General features: G+C 52.2%; 1 protein-coding gene across 1 annotated transcript; it reads left to right on the forward strand.

The window, feature by feature from the left end:
- Positions 1-2,852: 2,852 nt before the first annotated feature.
- LOC149393484 (uncharacterized) lies at positions 2,853-3,908 on the forward strand. Its single transcript, XM_089618049.1, has one exon. The coding sequence runs from the start codon at positions 2,853-2,855 to the stop codon at positions 3,906-3,908; it is 1,056 nt and encodes a 351-aa protein (XP_089474175.1).
- Positions 3,909-23,324: the final 19,416 nt, after the last annotated feature.

Raw genomic sequence — 23,324 nt, forward strand, 5'->3', positions numbered from 1 at the left:
AGCGGGAACCGGCAGAGTCGAAGGCAACGAAGCCGGAATTTGGAATTTTCAAGAAAAGAGTTATCGTAGTTAAAGCTCGATAAACTCGTGAGTTTTTTAAATTGCTTAGTGCGTTTAAATACTCTTGGATATGTTTATGTGATGTATTTCCTGTATTTAAATAAATAATTTATGATTATTTATTTAACAACGTTTAAGAATTTGATTTGATTCCCTTTGGAATTCTCAGTTACTTTTTATTCGGATGAATTTATTTGAGACTCATAAGCATGTTATTGGATTTTATTTCGTATTATTCTCGATACGAAAATACGCGAGTCTTGAATAAGTTTGATTTCCGAATAATCGGAGAATAATAAATTGAATTCTCGAATTCCGAACCGACTCGAATCTAATCCCGACAACGACCATTATCTTTTCAAGTAGTTCGATAACTAACGAAGTTTCAACTTCGGATTCTAGTTCTCTCGACTCTCCAGGACGTGCTAAAGGTCTCGGGAAGCGTGTAAAGCAAAGTGTCCTCCGGAATTCATCGAGTTCTCTGACGAACTATTCCGGGTAAGTGGGATTTAACTTTGAGGCACCAAAAGGGGAATGGTGCCTAGTAGAGTAATTGTTTATGTTTGTTCGTTTAATCCTAAAACAAAGTGAAACCCTCAGTTAGACAAGATGACCGAATAAGGCTTCGGCCACTAACTAATAAGATAATAAAATGGTAGGGTTAAACGTTTAGCAAGTTAAGAACCTTGAAGCCTTTAAAGCTATGTTAATCTTCTGTTATAGGTTTTACCCCTTCGTCCTGATGAGAGGACAACAGGAGGAGGAAAGACGGTGTCCTCCGGATTCAATCCCGAGAGGAACTGTTCTAGGAGAAGGTCCAGCCTCACAGCTGTCGACAACTCCTTCTAAAATACTTAAAGAGCCATACAGTGAAATTAATAATGTTAATGACGGGCTTTATCCCGATAAGATCTCCTCCTGTAATAAGATAGACAGGTAGGCTGTAGACAGCTCCTGTAAAACATAACGAACTCTTGTCGGCAATGTAGCGAGTGGCATTCCCGAAGGCCCTATAATGGGAAGTCGATGGGTGGCTTCAGGTAAGTCGATAAGTGGCTTACCTGTCCTGAGGGAAATATGAACCCTGGACTAACCAGGGAATGGTGAGGGTTTGCTCCCCTCTACCATACGCGCGTCAAGGCCCTCCTACATGTGCTAGTGGATCCCAGACGTTAAAACTTCGGCCTCCTGAGGGCTAGGCTCAAGTTCTCAGAATGGTTTACTCATCTCTCATGAACGGCTGCGGACTGAAGTGTTGATTGGCCAGTCCACTGATGTAAGGCGCCGGTATGAGTGAGATGGATGAGTTTCTAGGAAGACGGTTGTTAGCCGGATTCCTATATGATTATGTGTTTGATTGTTTTAGAACAGGGTTCTAAAACTGAATATGTCTCTGTTGATTGAATGAGATTTTTGTTATCCTGATTGAATAATGGAACTTCTTTATTCTTCTAAATCTATTATCTGCCTTCATCTGCATTTTATCATCTTCAACCATGAATCTCATGTAGTGCTAGGTTAGATATCCTGCTTACTGAGTCGGTGTGACTCACCCCTTAAATCCCTCTCCTTGTAGATAAATGAAAAGCTCGGGCGAAGCAGGAGTGCTAGTCAAGGTAGATCTCATGACGACCTGTGGCATAGGAAATGTCTTTTTGGGAAATGGGTATCAGGTTTTTGAAAACGAGCTTATATGCTCGTGAAAGTTTTATATAGCTTTTGGAAGAACTTTTATTATATCATAACGTTTAGATAATCGGCCCGAACCCCTTTTTACGAATAGCAAGCTACGGTAGTCCGCATTTTTGTAACCCTTTTAGAAGCGAAAATTTTTACCGGTTTTTAGCGGACTAGCTCTAGAAACCCTTGTTATTCCTTATATGTAAATTAAATTTATTTCCGCTGTTGTTCAATAAACGTTTTGTAAATGACGTTTGAAAATGTTTTATGTTCATTTCGTTTGAAAATATAAATGGTTATGAAAATGTTACGAGAAAGGTCGCGATCCGAGGGCGATGGGTGTCCTGCGGGTCGTGACAGAGTTTTTGGTATCAGAGCCACAGGTTTAGTCGTTTCTGTAGACTGTGAGATCTATTAGTTGACTGAGCATCTTGTTTACGGTCTGAGTGTCTACACGTGTGACCTTTTTGTTTATGGTTATTAAGAGTATGAGGGTATCAATGTTTCGGTGTGCTGTGTTTCCTGTTTGGATTCGTTGAAGAACATGTATGATATCTTGAGCTTTCTGGCGTCGTTCAGTTTCTGACCTGGCTATTGTCATGTGATTCCTTTAGAATCTGGAAGTAATGGTGGAAGAAGGGGAAAGTCTTGACGCTCGTATCGCAAGGATAGAGCAATCGTTGGAACGACAGGCTAGAGAAGCGCAGCAAAGGAATGAGCAAACGGAAAGACAGAACCGTTTGATGGCATTGCTGCTTGAGCGAATGGATCAGCAGGTTCAACCGGATCCTCCTCTAACTGCCGAGAACCAACCTCAAGAACCTCTTCCAGCCTTACCGGTAGCGAGAGCGGAAGAGCTGAACTACCGTATTCCTGATGTAGCCCCTGTTATAGGAGAGCCAGTGTAGGAACGATTCCGGAAGCAGAAGCCACCAGTGTTCGAAGGAGGTCCAGACCCTGTAACGGCTGAGAATTGGATCAAGAAGATCCAACAGATCGTTAGCTACATGCAATTGTCCGACGCGGAGCGCGTAGCGTGCGCGATCTACCAGATGACCTCTTAGGCTCGAAGCTAGTGGGAGGTAACTGTCATGTCGGAGGATGTAACGACTATGACATGGGTACACTTCATCAACCTCTTTCATGAGAAATACCTGAGCGAGGCAAGCACATCCGGCAAGATTCGAGAGTTCATGAATCTGCGTCAAGGGAAGATGCCAATAGCGGAATACGTTGCGAAGTTCGACGAGTTGGCAAAGTTTTCTCCGTCCGTGGTTCCGACCGATCAAGCACGGAAGATGAAGTTTATGCATGGTTTGAACGTTGGAATCGGGAAGCTGGTAGAGAGCGGAGACACTGGGCCTAGAACCTACACAAGTGCGGTTCAAAGGGCGTTGAGGATCGACGCTTGGCATGGAGACATGGCAGTTTCTGCTCCAACCCCTCTTACGGTAGTGCCGCCACCACAAACTGGTTCGAACACAAGGAATCAGTTCAAGAGGAATCGTTTCCAGCAGCAGTCGGGACGCCGTAATCCGACAAACTACGGAAATCAGCCTCAGCAGAGGAATCAGTCGGGAGGCGGAAACTCGTATGGAAAAGTTAAGCGCTTCCAGAAAGGTGACCAGAACGTCGATAACAAGCGCGCAAGACCTGACAATCAGAATATCCCTCAATGTGCGAAGTGTGGGAACCGACATCCAGGCGAGTGCCGAGCCAATAATGTTACCTGTTACAATTGTGGCCAAGTGGGACATTATTCCAGGACCTGTCCAATCCCGAGACAAGAAGATGTACCAGCCAAGGCCCCACTGAAAGCCAATGCTCGAGTGTTCACTATTCGTGAAGATGATGTACGTGCGGGGACGTCTACTGCAGTTACAGGTCAGCTTTCTGTGGGAAATCTCTCAGCTTATGTACTCATGGATTCAGGTGCTACACATTCATTTATTGCATCTAGAGTAGCTGAAAAGTTAGGACGTGAAAAGTTGAATTTTTCCTACCCGTTTATAACCGTCAGTCCGGCAGGAGATCTGTTTGAATCTAAGTCATGGTTCAAGAACATACCAATTCACGTTCAAGGTAGAGAGCTGATGGCTCATCTGATTGAACTTGAAATGGTTGACTATGACGTTATACTCGGGATGGATTGGTTAAGCAAGCATTAAGCGGTGATTAACTGCAATAAGAAAGAGGTTAAGTTTCATGCTCCTGGAAGTGAATCGTTCTACTTTCATGGATCATCTCGGAAACCAGCCCTTCAAATGGTATCAGCAATGAGACCTTTGAGGATGCTACAGAGTGGATGTGATGGATTTCTTGCAAGCGTAAGAGATGTATCGAAGGAACAGAAGGTAGAGCCGAAGGATATTCCAGTCGTAAAGAAGTTTCTAGAAGTATTTCCTGAAGATCTATCAGGGTTACCACTTGATCGGGAGATCGAATTTTGTATAGAATTGATTCCTGGAACTGCACCGATATCGAAGACCCCATACCGGATGGCTCCAGCAGAGTTGAAAGAGCTTAAGACGCAGTTACATGAGTTGTTGGATAAAGGTTTCATCCGTCCAAGTCATTCACCGTGGGGAGCCCCGGTGTTATTTGTGAAGAAAGCAGATGGTTCTCTAAGATTATGCATCGACTACCAAGGATTGAACCAGGTGACTATTAAGAATAAATACCCGCTTCCTCGTATCGACGATTGGTTTGATCAATTAGCAGGGGCGCAAATCTTCTCAAAGATCGATCTACGTTCGGGCTATCATCAGCTTAAGGTCCGAGGTGAAGACATTCTGAAGACAGTGTTCCGAACGCGATATGGGCATTATGAGTTCTTAGTCATGTCCTTTGGATTGACGAATGCTCCTGCAGCATTTATGGATTTAATGAACCGAGTGTTTGAGGCGTTGTTGGATAAGTTCGTGATCGTTTTCATAGACGATATCCTCATATACTCGAAGACTCAGGAGGATCATGAGCAGCATTTAAGAATGGTTCTAACGAAACTCCGAGAAAAACAGCTCTATGCCAAGTTCTCAAAGTGTGAGTTTTGGCTTGACAATGTAATCTTCTTGGGTCATGTCATTTCGAAGGATGGAGTTATGGTCGACCCAGCGAAGATCCAAGCAGTTAAGGACTGGAATAGGCCGAAAACAGTAACGGAGATAAGAAGTTTCCTAGGTTTAGCTGGCTACTATAGGAAATTCGTGGAAGGATTTTCTAAGTGAGCCATGCCTCTGACCCAATTAACACGAAAAGGAACCAAGTTTGAATGGACGGACAAGTGTGAAAGCAGTTTTCAAGAGCTAAAGAAGCGCCTAACGATAGCTCCAATCCTTGCAATTCCACACGGAACTGAAGGTTTCGCAATTTATTGTGACGCATCGAAACAAGGCCTAGGAGCAGTGTTGATGCAACGGGGCAAGGTGATCGCCTACGCATCTCAACAGCTCAAGGACTACGAGACAAGGTATCCAACGCATGATATGGAGCTCGCAGCTGTGGTTTTTGCACTCAAACTTTGGAGACATTATCTATATGGAGTACACTGCGACATTTACACAGACCATAAGACCCTCAAATACCTCTTTACTCAGAAAGAGTTGAATATGAGGAAGGGACGTTGGATGGAATTGTTGAATGATTACGACTTTGAGCTTCATTATCACCCTGGAAAGGCGAATAAGGTGGCTGATGCCCTTAGTCGAAAGACCGCCGCAGTAGCTGCGAATCTAGTTGGACAGTCTCCTCTGCTCAAGTCAGAGATATAAAGGTTAGAGATGCAGCTGATCACTGGGAGATTAGCAGCTCTTAATGTGCGACCAACCCTTCTTGAGCAGATAAAGGAGGGACAATACGCGGATGATTTCTTGCTTGGGAAGATGTTTGACGCCCAAGGGAATCAAGAAGGTGAATTCAAGCTCGACGATCGAGAAATGTTGAGATGTAACGGTAAGGTCTGTGTGCCTGCCGGTGATGATCTCCGACGCCAATTGCTGCAAGAAGCTCATGGGACTCCATATTCGATCCATCCACATGGAGTTCCTTTGTCGATCGTTTCAGATCGAGATACTCGATTCACTTCGAGGTTTTGGCAACGTCTCCACGATGGCATGGGATCAAGATTGAAGTTCAGTACAGCCTTCCACCCTCAGACTGATGGGCAGAGTGAGCGCACCATTCAGATTCTAGAAGACATGCTCCGAGCCAGTGTGTTAGATTTTCAGGGCTCGTGGAGCCGTTATCTTCCCTTGATAGAATTTGCGTATAACAATAGTTATCAAGCGACTATAGGAATGGCGCCATATGAAGCACTCTATGGAAGGAAATGTCGATCCCCTGTCCACTGGGACGAAGTCGGAGAGAACAAGCTCGTAGAGCCAGAGATGCTAGAGAAAACCACGGAAGCAATCAAGAAGATCCGAGCGAGGATGAAGGCTTCTCAGAATCGTCAGAAGAGCAATGCAGATAAACGGAGACGACCTCTTGAGTTTCAGGTCGGAGACAAAGTGTTTCTGAAAGTTTCACCAATGCGTGGGGTTATGAGATTCGGCAAGAAGGGTAAGCTGAGCCCCAGGTATACAGGACCTTTTGAGATCCTGGAGCGCATTGGAGTAGTAGCTTATCGTTTAGCTCTGCCACCATCAATGTCTCATCTGCACAATGTCTTCCATGTTTCAATGTTAAGGAAATATGTGGAGGACTCTTTTCACGTTCTTCCGGTCCATGACGTCGAGATTTCAGAAAATGTACAATATGAAGAGCCAGCAGTTGCAATTCTCGACCGCGTTCACTCACTCCAGGGTGAGCGAGCCCAAAAGACGTCGGCCTAACCTGACGCAGCCGCGTTCGCTCACTCCAGGGTGAGCGAGCCCAAAAGACGTCGGCCTAACCCGACACACCCGCGTCCGCTCACTCCAGGGTGAGCGGGCCCAAAAAGACGCCGGCCTAACCCGGCGCACCTACGTTCCGACGCTCAAGGGCGCGAACACCAAAAAAGACGCCGGCCTAAGCCGGCGCACCTACGTTCCGACGCTCAAGGGCGCGAACACTAAAAAGACGCCGGCCTAACCCGGCGCACCTACGTTCCGACGCTCCAGGGCGCGAACACTAAAAAGACGTCGGCCTAAACCCGACGCAAAGCGCGTTCGCTTGCTTCAGGGCACGAACCCAAAGACGCCGGCCTAACCCGGTGAGCTCAGTCGCTCAGCAGTGCGAGCTCAAAGACGCCGGCCTTACCCGGCGAGCTCGGTCGCTCAAGCAGCACGAGCTCGAAGACGCCAGCCTAACCCGGCGAGCTCTGTCGCTCAAGCAGCGCGAGCTCGAAGACGCCGGCCTAACCCGGCGAGCTCGGTCGCTCAAGCAGCGCGAGGTCGAAGACGCCGGCCTAACCCGGCGAGCTCGATCGCTCAAACAGCGTGAGCTCGAAGACGCCGGCCTAACCCGGCGAGCTCGGTCGCATAAAAACACGGGCTCCAAAAGACACCAGCCCAACCCGGCGCGACTTACACGTCCAGTCGCCAATGGCACGGATGCAAAGCCCCCAGGGACTACCCGGTACGACCTCTTCGATCGCCGAAAGGCACGAAGCGAAGTCGCTGGGCCACGATAGCCCACAAAGAAGGCACATGCGAGTAAAAATTGCTCGGAAAATGAGATAGCATTCAACATGAAAGCAACGAAAATATCTCATAAATAAAAAGAGCCACGGCTCTGATAAACACGTGCTGAACAAAAAGTGCGTGAAAAATAAAATCCTAGAAATAGTAAGAGAAAGCAAAGCGCTAAACATGCGCGCTGTAAAAGAAAGCCACTCGGCTCAAGAAGCACCCTCGTCCAACAGAGGGAACAAGGTGTCGAAGAAGTCAAAAGTGACCCCCCGGGCCTCGTTCTCGGCCGCGGTCGCGTCTCGACATTCCACCGCTCTGGCACGACGGGCCTCCTCGGTCCCTATGTCGTAGTCATCCTGCAAGTCGGACGCTCTCCGTTCCGCTTCAGCAAGCTGGGACGAGAGTCGAGCGTTTTCCTTCGCCAGAGGGTCGCGTTCGCGCTCCGCCCTAACTCGCGCCGCTTCACTCGAGGTAAGCTGGCGGTGCGTCGTCTCCAAGGCATCGGATCGAGCGTCCAGTTGCCTCCGAAGGTCGGTAACCTCAGTGCGAAAAATCTCCGCTGATTGGGTCGCCACCTCGCAAGCTCGCCGTTCTTCGGTGAACTCGCCCGCCATCCTGGCCACTGACAGTTGGGGTCCGTCGCGCTGGCCTTGTGCGATCTGGAGTTCCATCCTGGCCTCACGAAGCTGGTCTCGAAGCGTCTCGGTCTCCGCCCCCGGGCGCGAACCTCGCTCGACCTGCGCCAACCTAGCCTTCGTCCGGGCGAGCTCCTCCTGAGATGCCCCTAAGCGCCGGATGAAGTCATGCAAAATCATGTCGCTTCGCACGGCCCTCGCATACGCCTGCGACGACAAAGAAGCAAGTGTTAAAACTAAAACCTACGCTTACAACAAAAACAGAAATACTGACCCTCTGAGCGTCAGTAACCCCCGCCTGGAAGAAAGCAATGTCGCCCTTCGACACCACGCCCTTCCACCAGGATAGTGGGGATCCCTCGAGGTGGCGAAAACAATCCCCTCGGGCCTCTATCGCTTCTAGCTCCACCGCCGAGTTCACCCTCTTGGGTTTCGAACGCTCATCGGGAGGTGCCAATGTCGAAGCCCTCTTCAAAGAAGCAAGAGCCAACCTCATACCTCGCCTCTTCGCAGCTACGCAAGGCAAAGTAACGAAAGTCAAGTTCTGTCGAACAGAAAATTTTTACAAAGCCGTAAAAGTTACCTCGAGAAGCAGGAGCGGCTTGCTGGACCACGGGACTCGGGGGCCTGCTCGCCCGGAGCGCCTCCTCGGTGCCCGGAGCAAAGGGCGGGAACCACCCAGTGAGCGCCATCAACTCGGGGGAACGGAACCGCTCGCCAGCCTTGCGGGCTTCCGACATCCCCAATATTTCTCTCACAAAGGGGAGCTCCGCTGCCCCCTCATCCGCTGGAAATTCAGCAAGGCGACCGAAGCGAAGGGGCGCCTTGCCAAAAGCGTCCGAGGTGACCCACACCCACGCCCGGCGGCTAGGCGGGTCACAATCTTCGACCAGCCTCACATTGCCCCGAGCACGGGCCATATGAAATCCCGGCTGCCCCGGCGCCGGGAAGACGACGACCAGGTTACGGAAGTCGTCCACGGTCATGGAACGCTGCGTCTGGCAGTGCCACTCCATGAAACACGTAGCCAACAGGCGATAGAACGCCGGGCTCATCTGACATGCGTGGACCCCGAGCCGGGTCAGGATCTGTTGAACGATCGTGGGGAATGGGAGACGCAACCCGCAGACAAGACTCCCGATCCTCACGGCCGCATACCCGTCCCTGGGGCGGGAGGGCCTGTCCTCGGGAGCGGGTCTAAGCAACCCCACCAAGGGAGGGATGTTATACGTCTCCCGAAGCGTGCCGAAGACTCGGGAAGTAAGCTTGCTCGCAGCATCGATTCCCTTGCACTCTAGGCCGACGGGAGCGACAGAGTCGCTTACTCCGTACATACGAGTCTTCTCCAGCGATCGGGCATAAGTGTAGCCCGAAACCTCCGCGGGCTCGAGGGCCGTCCATGCCGTCGCCAACACCTCGCCATCGTGTTTCTCCTTCCCCCTCGCGGGAGGGGCCTCCGAGTCCTCATCAGTAGCCTACGAGCCCGACCCATGGGGACGGCGCTATCGCAAGCTCGACACCCGAGGCGTTCAAGTTAGACGCCCGGGGGAGCTCGGCACTCACCACCGCTTCACCCCGCTGCTTGAGCAGGGGGCGTCAAAGGACGCCTCGCGGGAAACCAGGTTGATCACCAACCTTGACGAACGCAGGTCCTCGGACTCTTCGTCCCCCCCTTCGGGGCCGCACCTAGCAAGTGGGCCGCTCCCGGGCCCCGCCAGCTCGGCGATAGCCGCGGCATCGGTCTCCAACTCCGCGAGCCATTGGTCGGCCGCGCCAGAGTCTTCCATGACAAAGATGGGAATCCCGTCGAGTTCCTCAAAGGGACCCTTGGCCGCCCCCCCAAAATTTGGGAGAGGGCAGGTAGGGTCAACCTCGGGATCATCAACATGGCAAACAAACTCACTCCCCATTACAAAAAAAATCAACTGCCCGGGGCAAATTTCAAATTTAGAGGAATTTTCCGATTACCCGCAGGCCGCCAGTGTGAACAAGAGAGAGCGGGAACTCTCCTATTTATGGAGAGGAAGGAGCAAACCCTGCTCCTTCCCCCTGCGCGCGCGACACAAGGCCCGGCCCGCAGGCCGGCCTCGCGCGCGCGCCAGTCCCCCAGCGCCAGGCCGAGCGCGGGTCTTGTTGCCCGATCGGCCCGGTCCGGCCCCCACGGGTCCGGCCACAAAAGACATGCGTGCGTACGGTCACGCGTGATCGAAGGTGAAATTACCTCAACGCCCTTTTCTTTTCTAAAGTTCACGACTTACGTCCCGTAAGCCATAAACTTGGGGGGCTAATGTTACCGGTCGTTTTTGGGACACCGGAAATTCAAAAAATATTCAAGGTCGGCCGGGCTTTGCCGGCCGGAAGCCCAACGGGCCCCGGCCCACCAGGCCCGAGCTCCCCGACGCACCTGCGCCCCCGGCCCTGAGGCCCCCGGCCCAATGGGCCTCAGCGCGCTCTATCGCGCCTGGCTCACGCGCACCCTGCGCCCCGGCCTCTCGGCCCGCGCGCGCACTCCTGCGCCCTGACCTCCCGGCCCGCGCACACACTCCCGCGCACCCCGGCCTCCCGGCCTGCGCGCGCCTCGGCGCCCCGGCCGAGCGCCCCTGCTGCCTCAGTTGGGTGTCCCTGCCACCTCGGCCACCTCGGTCGAGCGCCTTCGCCAGCTCGGCCACCTCGGCCGAGCGTCTTCGCCAGCTTGGCCACCTCGGCCGAGCGTCTTCGCAAGCTCGGCCACCTCGGCCGAGCGACTTCGCCAGCTCGGCCACCTCGGCCGAGCGTCTTCGTCAGCTCGGCCACCTCGGCCGAGCGTCTTTGCCACCTCGGCCGGGCACGCCCGCTGCCGGGCACGCCGCGCCTGGCACGCCCCGCGCCCGTCTAGGCGATATGTCTCGCGCGCCCTGCGCCCTCTTGGGCGTGAGGCCTCGCTCCCGGCCACCCGGTGGGCCTCAAGGGGCCGGCCCAAGGCCTCCCCTCAAATACTATAAATACCCCCCCCCTAGGAGAGGAAAAAAAGGACGAACCACAACATCCCAATTCTAACACAACACTTCTCTCACTCGAGAATTCTCTCTTCTCCCGTGCTCTTGTGACATTCCAAGAGCGCGCCCTCCTCCTCCCTCGGCTCAGAAATACAAGGACCCCCCTCCACGAGAGGGAGCGCGCTCCTTTTCTGCGACCCGAGCTTCTGCAGTACACACTGCTCTCCTGCTTCTGGGCCATTGAGCTAGAACTCCGAGCTACGAGGCAAGCGACCCCTCTAAAGTCTTCACCAGAAGCTACGAGCCGGGTCCTACTCTAAAGTCTCGGGTTCCCAAAGCCTCCGAGCCCAAGATAGCCCAAATACACAAATTGAACTACGTTCTGACCTGATCCCGACTATAGGGTACGTAGGCAGCCAACCTTTGGCACAGTCACACCCCCCAAAACAAACCTCAGGGTCTGGAGGGTGCAGCTCGGTCTACGAGCTCCCATTTTTGGCCCGTGCGCGATCACTTGGTCTGGCCTTGGATCGAACCGCCCGAGGTATTTAATCGTTGTTCATTTTCGTGCGACAACAGATGTCAATACACCAATTTTGACCAGCCACCTTTTAAATTGGTTTGATCACTCACATCCTTTCGCAGGGCCTCGAGGGAGGATTAATAGCATGGCTCAACCAGACGGTTTCGTGGATGAAGGTCAAGAGACCAAGGTTTGTGAGTTGCTTAAGTCCATTTATGGATTAAAGCAAGCATCTAGGTCATGGAATATTAGATTCGATGAAACTGTAAAGAGCTTCGGCTTTGAACAGTCAATAAATGAGCCTTGTGTTTACAAGTTAATACACGAAGGCAAAGTTGTGTTTCTGGTACTATATGTCGATGATATACTACTCATTGGTAATGACGTGGGTAACTTATCTGAGGTTAAGGTCTGGTTAGCAAAGCAATTCGATATGAAGGATCTAGGAGAAGCCGTGTACATTCTGGGAATCCAAATCTTCCGAGATAGGAAAAACCGGACCCTGTCGCTCTCTCAAGCATCTTATATTGATAAAGGTGATGGATCGCTTCTCGATGCAAGACTCGAAGAAGGGCCAAACACCCATTAGGCATGGAGTCTCACTCTCTAAAGATCAGTCTCCCAAGACTGCACAAGAGATTGAAGACATGAGGAAGATTCCTTACGCCTCTGTCGTAGGAAGCCGCATGTATGCTATGCTTTGCACTAGACTTGACATCTGTTTCGCCGTTGGCGTAGTTAGCCGTTTCCAATCCAACCCTGGACCCGAGCACTGGATTGCTGTTAAGCATGTTCTTAAGTATCTTTGAAGACTAGGAACTTGATGCTTACATACTCAGGTACTGACCTGACTATGACGGGATATACCGACTCCGATTTTCAAGCGGATAAGGATTCCAGGAAATCCACTTCGGGATCTGTGTTCATCCTTAATGGTGAAGCTGTCGTGTGGAGGAGTATTAAGCAATCTTGCATTGCTGACTCCACAATCGAAGCGGAATATGTGGCTGCTTGTGAAGCATCCAAAGAGGCTGTATGGCTTAGAAAATTCCTTAAGTATTTGGAAGTTGTTCTAAACGTCGGCGAGCCCATGACCCTTTATTGTGATAATAGTGGGGCTATCGCTAACTCAAAGGAACCTCGAAGCCATAAGCGCTCTAAACATATTGAGAGGAAATACCATTTTATTCGAGAGATCGTGCAGCGCGGAGACGTGGAATTGAAGAAGATCTCAACAGTGGACAACCTAGCAGATCCATTCACAAAGGCCCTAGCGAACAAGGTCTTCGACCAACATCGAGAGGGATTAGGCATGAAGGACTACACACATCTTCTTTGAGTCAAGTCGGAGTTTGTTGTCATTCAGGTCGAGGGCATATCCCCAAAAGGAAAGAGGGAGTGATGAGTAACTCATCATTGATCTAACCATCTCCATAAGAGTTCGGTTCCTTCTCTTTGACACTCCGTTTTGTTGGGGTGTGCCAGGTGCGGTAAGCTGAGAAGCGATACCTTCTTATTTAAGAAAGTCATCGAACTCTCCAGACATATACTCACCACCTCGATCAGATCGAAGGGTTTTGATCACTTTGCCAGTTTGCTTTTCCACTAAAGCCCTAAAGACCTTAAATACGTTTAAGGTCTCGGATTTGTGTTTGAGCAAATATACAAAACCATATCGCGAGTAATCATCGGTGAAGGTAACAAAGTATTCGTATCCTCCACGTGCCTGTTGGCTGAGCGGACCACATACATCTTAATGTACTAGTTCCAGCAACTCCGTGGCTCTTCGACCCTTATCGGAGAAAGGTCACTTAGTCATTTTTCCTTTTATGCAGGATTCACAAGTAGATAGTGAACCTATTGCAGAGGCTTGGAGTGGACCGTCCCTCACAAGTCTGGTTGTCGGCCCGTCAACGACCGACAGGAGCAAAAGAGTCAAAACACACCACGATAGGCGGGACCGTCGCAACGACTCCCGACCGGCCAGCCAAGGACCACACAACGACTTCATTGGTAGGTCGAGAAAATAAGCCACGCACAATAAAGTCGTGCTAATCAATCACGCCTTCATTGGTAGGTCGAGAAAATAAGCCACGCACAATAAAGTCGTGCTAGTCGATCACGCCTTCATTGGTAGGTCGAGAAAATAACCCATGCACAATAAAGTCGTGCTAATAGATCACGCCTTCAATGGTAAGTCGAGAACGTAAGCCACGCACCGACAAAACGGGCAAATCGATTGCACCTTCGTCGAAGGGTCGAGAAAATAAGACCCGCATCGACAAAACCGCGCGAATCGATTACGGTAATATATTGGGAACATAAGACACGTAAGGAGAAAGACAATAACAGCCATCCCGTGAGACGCAATAAAGCCGTCCCACGCGACACACCAAAGCCGTACCTCACGACGCACAAAAGCTGTCCCTCGCGATGCACCAACGCCCTTCTTCGGTGCGACAACATACTCAATTGTGGTCGTCTGGAGTCCACATGTCGATGTGATTCTTGAGTTTCCACTCGACCTACGCTCGACCAGAAACTCGGGGGGCTAATGTTGTCGGCCCATCAACGATCGATAGGGGCAAAAGAGTCAAAACACACCACGATAGGCGGGACCGTCGCAATGACTCCCGACCGGCCAGCCAAGGACCACACAACGACACCCGGTCGGCCACGGCCCGATCGGTCGACTCCCGGCCGGTGGCCGCCCGGCCAATGACCGGCCCAAAGCCGGCGCCCGGCCAGTGGCCGGCCCAGAGCCGGCGTCCGGCCAATGGCCGCTCCAGGACCGGTGCCCGGCCGATGGCCGTCCCAGGGTCGTTGTCCGGCCAATGGCCGTCCCAGGGCCGGCGACCCGCCAATGGCCGACTCACAGCCGACGACCGGCCGATGGTCGGCCCAGGACCGGCGAAACGCCGGCCCAGAGCCGGCGCCCGGCCAATGGCCGGCCCGGAGCCGGCCATTGCCTCCATGGCCGACCCAGAGCCGGCCATTGCCCCCATGGCCGGCCTAGAGCCAACCCTTGCCTCCATGGTTGACCCAGAGCCGGCCATTGCCTCCATGGCCGACCCAGAGCCGGCCTTTACTTCCATGGCCGGCCCAGAGCTGGCCTTGCCTCCATGGCCGACCCAGAGTCGGCCATTGCCTCCATGGGCGACCCAGAGCCGGCCATTGCCTCCATGGCCAGCCCAGAGCCGGCCCTTGCCTCAATGGCCGACCCAGAGCCGGCCATTGCCTCCATGGCCGACCCAGAGCCGGCCCTTGCCTCCATGGCCAAACTAGAGCCGGCCATTGCCTCCATGGCCGACCCAGAGCCGGCCATTGCCCCCATGGACGGCCCAGAGCCAACCCTTGCTTCCATGGCCGACCCAGAGCCGGCCATTGCCTCCATGGCCGACCCAGAGACGGCCTTTGCCGCCATGGCCGGCCTAGAGCCGGCCATTGCCTCCATGGCCGACCCAGAGCCGGCCATTGCCTCCATGGCCGACCCAGAGCCGGCCATTGCCTCCATGGCCGCCCCACAGCCGGCCCTTGCCTCCATGGCCGACCCAGAGCCGGCCATTGCCTCCATGGCCGTCCCAAAGCCGGCCCTTGCGTCCATGGCTGACCTAGAGCCGGCCATTGCCTCCATGGCCAACCCAGAGCCGGCCCTTGCCTCCATGGCCGACCCAGAGCCGGCTATTGCCTCCATGGCCGGCCCAGAGCCGGCCCTTGCCTCCATGGCCGACCCAGAGCCGGCCATTGCCTCCATGGCCGACCCAGAGCCGGCCCTTGCCTCCATGGACGAACTAGAGCCTGCCATTACCTCCATGGTCGACCGAGAGCCGGCCATTGCCCCCATGGCCGGCCCAGAGCCAACCCTTGCCTCCATGGCCGACCCAGAGCCGGCCATTGCCTCCATGGCCGACCCAGAGCCGGCCTTTGCCTCCATGGCCGGCCCAGAGCCGGCCCTTGCCTCAATGGCCGACCCAGAGCCGGCCATGTTCGAATTGATCTAGGGTTTAAGAAAAAGTTTAACGCTTCGCAAAGCGGCAGAATTTTAAAAATTTTATTTTCAAGTAAAAACAGTTTTTTTACTAACCTAGATAAATAACAAGTACACGTAATTAAAAACTATTATGAGTATAGAAGTTTACTAACCTTTCTTGAAGCTTGAACTTTGAAGACGCTTTTGGAAAGTTTGCAACGCTCGTCTCCCCTCGCAGCACGTCTCTCTTTCTTTCCTCGGCACCTCGAGCAACCACGAAATTTTCTATCACTAAATCACTCGAAATAAAGGAATTAGTGAGTGGGCACTTTTAAACACTACGACTTAAGAATGGGTCTTGAAGTCGCAGAGCTAAACACTAGGTCGAATGAGGACCTAGATGCCAAAATAAAAAAAATCGAAAATAAACTAGAAAGAGAGAGGAAGGGGCGACCAAAGTTCTAGAGAGAGACTCTCAAGTCTCTTAAACTTGGATGAATGAAAAGTGTGGAATGAGGCTCCTATTTATAGGAGAGGTCTCACCTTCAATAAGGTAGTTTCCTGTTCTATAGAATATCACATATTCATGAGCCAATTTCCCTTTCCGTTCAAAGAGTCACACGGCCAAGACTTGCCAAGCAAGTCCTTGGATTTGTTTCCTCTTTTATTTGCTTCTCTCTTGACTCATTTGGGCTCCCACCTTTGTTTCCCCTTAGGGAAATTTGTTTCCTCTTTTTCTTTTGGCAAGTATCTTCATTCATTCATGCAAAAAATATTCTCTCTTTATTTGGGTATGTTGGGCGCCTATACCATCTAGAAAAAGGCTTCTAGAAGCTTTTCCATTTGTTCATAACAACATGAAAAAGGCCCATTAAGAATTTTCAATAAAATTCTTATGAAATGAAATTAATCCACAAGGCCCAATTAATCTCATTATGGCCGAGTGTTACTTGTCATCAAATGACCATGTCAAAAAATTTATTGACATTCATTTCATCCTATGTCTCAAAAGAAATGAAATTAATAAAATTCTTACGAAATGAAATTAATTCACAAGGCCCAATAATCAAGTTATGGCCGAGTGACATTAAGTCATCAAATGAACTTGTCAAAAAATTTATTGACATTCATTTCATCATATGTCTCAAAAGACAACTCGGTTCAAATGAATTTATTTTCTACTCAAGAATTCGACCTAATTATGATGAGCGGATCCACTGAATATTATCTATGTTTACCCTTCATGAATGTCATCAGCTAGTCGGGATTTACTAAATTACCATTTTACCCTTCTAGCTGTTATTTCCTCAACTCCTTTGTCGCTTGTGAATAAGTTAGAAACAATGTATTGACGAGGAGCTAACAAGTCACATTGTTTCATCCAAAAGAGTCAGGACTCAATTTGGACACTGGCCAGTTCATTTATTCACACTCCAAGGAACAAAGCATGAGGTGACATACATTGCATTTCAGCAATCTTGTACATGAATTCCATATCTATGAGAACTTCACAAAGTTACTCATGACATTCTCACAACTTAGTACTTCACCAGTAGGCCCTGATCGGAATCACATAGTGAGTCCATACTCTGACTTTCTCAAATGAGAATACTAAGGTGTGAAATGACATGTCTCATTTCAGGATTAAGGTAAGCTCGATGTAATTCATACGTAGTGACTTCGAGACATAAGAGGTTAAATGGTTTGTTCTTATCTTGTCTCTAGAAGTGCACTGGTCAATTCAGTACCTTCGGAATATACCTAGAAGAACTATAGAGTCTCCAACTCTCAATGCCTCATAACCAGACATCATAGATTCTTCTAACAATCATACTGAGGTCAATAGTCCTTTGAGCCTTAGATTGCGAATATATCATTTTAAGCAATCTACGAATAGTTTGTTCATGCAAATCTACATTTGTCTCTTCGTAAGTTGTTTAGTTTGTTTATGGACTAAAGACTAATGTTTTATCATAAAGCTTCAGACAAGGAAGATTGAATGAACGTTTCCACTTTTTATTAATGAATAAGCAATTACAAGCAAGAGTCTTCATGAGACTTTATTACATCAAATGTAGAATATAAAGATTACAACTCTTCTTGTGGGCACCATTGATAACAGGTCATTGCCTCCATGGCCGATCCAGAGCCGGCCATTGCCTCCATGGCCGACCCAGAGCCGGGCATTGCCTCCATGGCCGCCCCTGAGCCGGCCATTGCCTCCATGGCCGACCCAGAGACGCCCCTTGCCTCCATGGCCCACCACGAGCTGGCCATTGCCTCCATGGCCGTCCCAGAGCCGGCCCTTGCCTCCATGGCCGACCCAGAGCCGGCCATTGCCTCCATGGCCGACCCAGAGCCGGCCATTGCCTCCATGGCCGACCCAGAGCCGGCCCTTGCCTCCATGGCCGACCTAGAGCCAGACATTGCCTCCATGGCCGACCCAGAGCCGGCTATTACCTCCATGGCCGACCCAGAGCAGGCCATTACCTCCATGGCCGACCCAGAGCGGGCCCTCGGCCAAGGGGATGCCCGGAATGCCCATTGGTCGCTTATAAATATTGGGGTTCCTCCCCTGGTCCAGGTAATCCGAATTTGAGTACTGAAATGTTGTCGAACTCGTACCTCGCTCGTTTCTATCAAGTCTCGGCCTCTAAGCACCTAAACCCTCTACAATCCACCTCAACCCTACTAATGTTGAGCATTGGAGAGGTAAACAGAGGCAACCCCTCTATTTCCCCTTTGTAGTTCACGCACTCTCTGCTGCTTTTCAGGTACCGAGACGATGTGAGCTTCATCTACAGCTAAGGGACGACTTGGGATACCAAGTCCGACACGCTCGAGCCGAAGTGAGACCACTTGGTCTGGCCTTGGGTCTAACTACTTTGGGCTCCTAAATAGTTGTCCGAAAAGCAGCGACAACATTTTGGCGCTAGAGGAAGGGGCTCGGACCTCCGGCCTTGGCGACGCTCTCCCTTCCATTCCTCTTTCTTGCTACTTCTACGACTCTCGAGAGATGAGGCATGTCCCTGCCAACTCCGTGGGCGCTCGAGCGACTAGCTCAAGATACGGCCTTCGAAGCCCTGCATATCGTCTAGGAGGGCAACCTCGTGAAAATGAGAGCCAGCCCCGAGACGCGGCGAATGACCCCGAGGCCGCAGTCTGAGAGGACACGGCTCGAAGGCTCGCCGAGCTCCTAGACCTCCCCAGCGTCACCGGTGCGCTCATCGCCGACCTCCTCGACTCCAACAATGTCGACGACGTCGATCATGATGGGAAAGACCCCGATTACGTGGCGAAGTCGAGAACCAGCGAGACCAACCTCGACCACGCTGTTCACGAAAGTGGACGCGCACGCACGCCTTCGAGGGGACACCCTCAAGCGACCGTACGAAAACATCAATAAATGGTTGAACGCACACATGCGCCCTCGAGGGGACACCCCCGAGAGACCGCATCGAGGCGTCGAGGATCACACAATGCCCAAGGACGCTCAATCTCAAGGTCACGAAAGGGATGCTCCGAGCTCACCATTCGCGTCCAAGGCCCCTGGATGGACGACGACATCGAATGTTGTGGCGCCCATCGAGGACGTCGCTCGAACGACATATCCTTGCCAAGGGTGATAGGGACGGCCAATGGAGACTTGAGAGACCACCTCGATTCCCGAAGGGAATCCCATGGATGTGACTTGAGAGAGAAACTCAACGCCCAATGCAAGACCGCGAGAGAGGCTGCCTTGGGACACCAATCGCGCAACGTTGTTGACCGCGCATCCAACAAAAAGCGCACCGCCACACTCATGGCACCGGCCACCGGTCTCGGCTCGTGAAGGAAGAGGCGTAGAAATGGTCAAGTCCCTAATGACCATCCTTCTCCAGCCCCAAAGCAATCCTTCGTCCCTCTTAATGAGACACCCGACAGGATCCTGAGCTTACACAGAGAGAAGCTGGGATCCCCGGCCCCGATGAAGAAGGACCCCACAACGCGAGACAAGAGCAAACAGTGCGAATATCACCATGACCACGGGCACGCGACAACTGAATGCTACCAACTTAGGAAGCAAATTGATTCCCTGATTCGAGGTGGGGACCTCAAGGAATTCGTCGCATCTGCTAGCAAACCATGACTGTCACAGCTTCCGCCCTCAAACTCATGCCCGAACTCGCTCGACTTCATGATCACTTTATTTCAAGAATGTAATTTTCTTTTTTCAAAGAAGGCCAAGTGCCATGACAACCTATAACGACCCCCTTATTGCAATAAAGAGTTATTCTACACATGGCAACACACACTATTGTATACCTTCAACACGAGAGTTTCTTGGTCTTCGTCTCACAAACGCAAGAAACTCGGGGGGCTAACAGGGGTCAATACTCAATCAAAACAACTCAACAACAAATCGACAACTAAAAAGAAAAGGGTAAAAGTAAAACAAAATCTCAAGGGGCCGATGGTTAGGCCGGAGGTCCCAAAGAGAGACAGTCTACAAATGTCTCCTCGAGTCGAGTTCACTCCTCGAGTTGAATACCGAGTCAACGAGTCGACAAGCTACTCCTCGTGCCGACTCTACATGTCACCTGGAGTTGAGTTCACTCCTCGAGTCGAATACCGAGTCAACGAGTCAACAAGCTACTCCTCGTGCCGACTCTACATGTCACATGGAGTTGAGTTCACTCCTCGAGTCGAATACCGAGTCAACGAGTCGACAAGCTACTCCTCGTGCCGACTCTACATGTCACCTCGAGTCAAGTTCACTCCTCGAGTGGAACACAGAGTCCACGAGTCGACTAGCTACTCCTCGTGCCGACTCTGCATCTCACCTCGAGTTGAGTTCACTCCTCGAGTCATATACCGAGTCAACGAGTCGACTAGCTACTCCTCCTGCCGACTCTACATGTCACCTCGAGATGAGTTCACTCCTCGAGTCGAACACCGAGTCCACGAGTTAACTAGCTACTCCTCGTGCCGACTCTGCATGTCACCTCGAGTTGAGTTCACGCCTCGAGTCGGATACCGAGTCCACGAGTCGACTAGCTACTCCTCGTGCCCACTCTACAATTCCCCTCGACTAGTCACTCCTCATGCTGACTCTACATCATTCCTCGAGTCAAGTACCGAGTCCGCGAGCCGACTAGCTACTCCTTGTGCCGATTCTACACCACTCCTCGAGCTGAGTGTTGTCGCTGTTTTTCGGACAACGATTTAGGAGCCACAAGCGGTAAGACCCAAGGCCGGACCAAGTGGTCTCGCCTGGACTCGAGCGTGTCGGACTCGGTATCCCGAGTCGTCCCTTAGCTGTGAATGTCCCTTGAGCTCACCGGCATACCTGAAAGAGATGAGAGAACCGTGAGCTACAAAGGGGAAACAAAGGGGGTGCCTCTGTTTAACTCTCCGACGCTCAACATTAGTGGGATTGAGGTGGAGTATAGAGGTTTTAGAGGTGGTGAGAGGCCAAAGATGGGAGAAACGAGCGAAGTATGAGTTCGGCAGCGTTTCGGGACTAAAAAATGGATTACCTTTGGGAGAGGGCAGACCTCTCTTTTTATAGGCGGCCAAGGGGTGTTTGGGGGGCCCCTTGGCCGAGTGAACACTTTGGGTCGGCCATTGGCCGGCTAAAGGGTTGGGCCGGCCAATGGCCGAGTGAGCATTTTGGGTCGGCCATTGGCCGGCTGAAGGGTTGGGCCGACCAATGGCCGAGTGAGGAGTCTTGCCCGGATGAAGGTTCACTCGGCCATTGGCCGAGTGAACTGCTGGAAGGTTCACTCGGCCATTGGCCGAGTGAACTGCATGGCCGGCTGAAGGGTTCACTCGGCCATTGGCCGAGTGAACTGCATGGCCGGCTGAAGGGTTCACTCGGCCATTGGCCGAGTGAACTGCATGGCCGGCTGAAGGGTTCACTCGGCCATTGGCCGAGTGAACTTCTGGAAGGTTCACTCGGCCATTGGCCGAGTGAGCTGCATGGCCGGCTGAAGGGTTCACTCGGCCATTGGCCGAGTGAACTGCTGGAAGGTTCACTCGGCCATTGGACGAGTGAACTGTATGGCCGGTTGAGCATATGGCCGGCCATGGGCGGGCTGACCTTTGGGTCGGCCGTGGGCCGGCTGAGCATATGGCCGGCCATTGGCCGGCTGTCCTTTGGGCCGGCCATGGGCCGGCTGAGCATATGGCCGGCGATTGGCCGGCTGACCCTTGGGCCGGCCGTGGGCCGGTTGAGCATATGGCCGGCCATTGGCCGACTGAACCTTGGGCCGGCCATTAGTTTGGGCCGGCCAATGGCTGAGGCAAGGTTCCACCATCAAACGCCTTGCGCCGGTTGCGCGGGTCGAAGTGATGCCTTTGTCCTCATCGGCCCTAGACGGGCCGACAACATTAGCCCCCCGAGTTTCTAGTCGAGCGTAGATCGAGTGGAAACTCAAAATCTACGCTTTTATACGGATGCGGGTTGAACGTTCTCAGGTTTGCGTCATAGGGAACGGCCTTTGTGCGTCACGAGTGACGGCCTTTGTGCGCCACCAGGGACGGCCTTTGTGCGTCTCGAGGGACGGCTTTTGTGCGTCGCGAGGGACGGCTTTCGTGCATCACGAGGGACGACCTTTATGCGTCACGAGGAACGGCCTTTGTGTGTCGCGAGGGACGGCTTTTGTGCGTCACGAGGGACGGCCTTTATGCGTCGCGAGGGACGGCTTCTGTGCGCGTGGCTTATTTTCTTGACTTGCCAACGAAGGCATAATTGATTTGCACGTCTTTGTTGTGCGCGACTTTGGCCCCGGGGGGCTTTGGCCCCGGGGGGCGTTGGTGTCACATTTGCGTGATTGGGTTTTCCGCGGACGCTGGCTAGACCAGGTACGCCCGACGGACGCATGCCTTTAAAACCCATTTGTGACTCGCTGCCTATCGGCGCACGAGCTGGGCGGCGAGCACAGTGCCACATTTGTGTGGCCAGGTTTCCCGTGGACGCTGGCTAGACCAGATACACCCGGCGGACGCAAGCCTTTGAAACCCATTTGTAACTCGCTGCCTATCGGCGCACGAGCTGGGCGGCGAGCGCAGTGCCACATTTGCGTGGCGAGGTTTCCCGTGGACGCTGGCTAGACCAGATACGCCCAGCGAATGCAAGCCTTTGAACCCATCGCTGCCTTTCGGCTCACGAGCTGGGCGGCAAGCGCGGTGCCACGTTCGTGTGACGAGGTTTCCCGTGGACGCTGGCTAGACCAGATACGTCCTGGCGGACGCAAGCCTTTGAACCCATCGCTGCCTTTTGACTCACGAGCTGGGCGGCGAGCGCGGACTCGGGACTCAACTCGAGGACTCACGTGGAGCCTGCACGAGGAGTAGTTAGTTGACTTGTGGACTTGGGACACAACTCGAGGGCTCATGTAGAGCCTGCACGAGGAGTGGTTAGTTGGCTTGTGGACTCGATACTCAACGCGAGGAATGAACTCGTCTCGGGGATGTATGTGAAGTCGGTAGGAGGAGTACCGGTCGACTTGTGGACTCGAACTCGACTCGAGGGCTCATGTAGAGCCTGCACGAGGAGTTTCATGAAGAATCGGCACGAGGAGTATCGGTCAACTCGTGGATTCGAACTCGACTCGAGAGCTCACGTAGAGCCTGCACGAGGAGTTTCGTGAAGAGTCGGCGCGAGGAGTATCGGTCGACTCGTGGATTCGAACTCGACTCGAGGGCTCATGTCGAGCCTGCACGAGGAGTTTTGTGAAGAATCGACACGAGGAGTATCGGTCGACTCGTGGATTCGAACTCGACTCGAGGGCTCACGTAGAGCCTGCACGAGGAGTTTCGTGAAGAGTCGGCGCGAGGAGTATCGGTCGACTCGCGGAGTCGGAGCTCGACTCGAGGAATGAGCTCGTC

The sequence above is a fragment of the Urtica dioica genome, chromosome 6, assembly GCF_054948205.1.
Source record: "Urtica dioica subsp. dioica isolate 48M chromosome 6, U.dioica_male_clone48M_v1_H2, whole genome shotgun sequence".
NCBI lineage: Eukaryota > Viridiplantae > Streptophyta > Magnoliopsida > Rosales > Urticaceae > Urtica > Urtica dioica.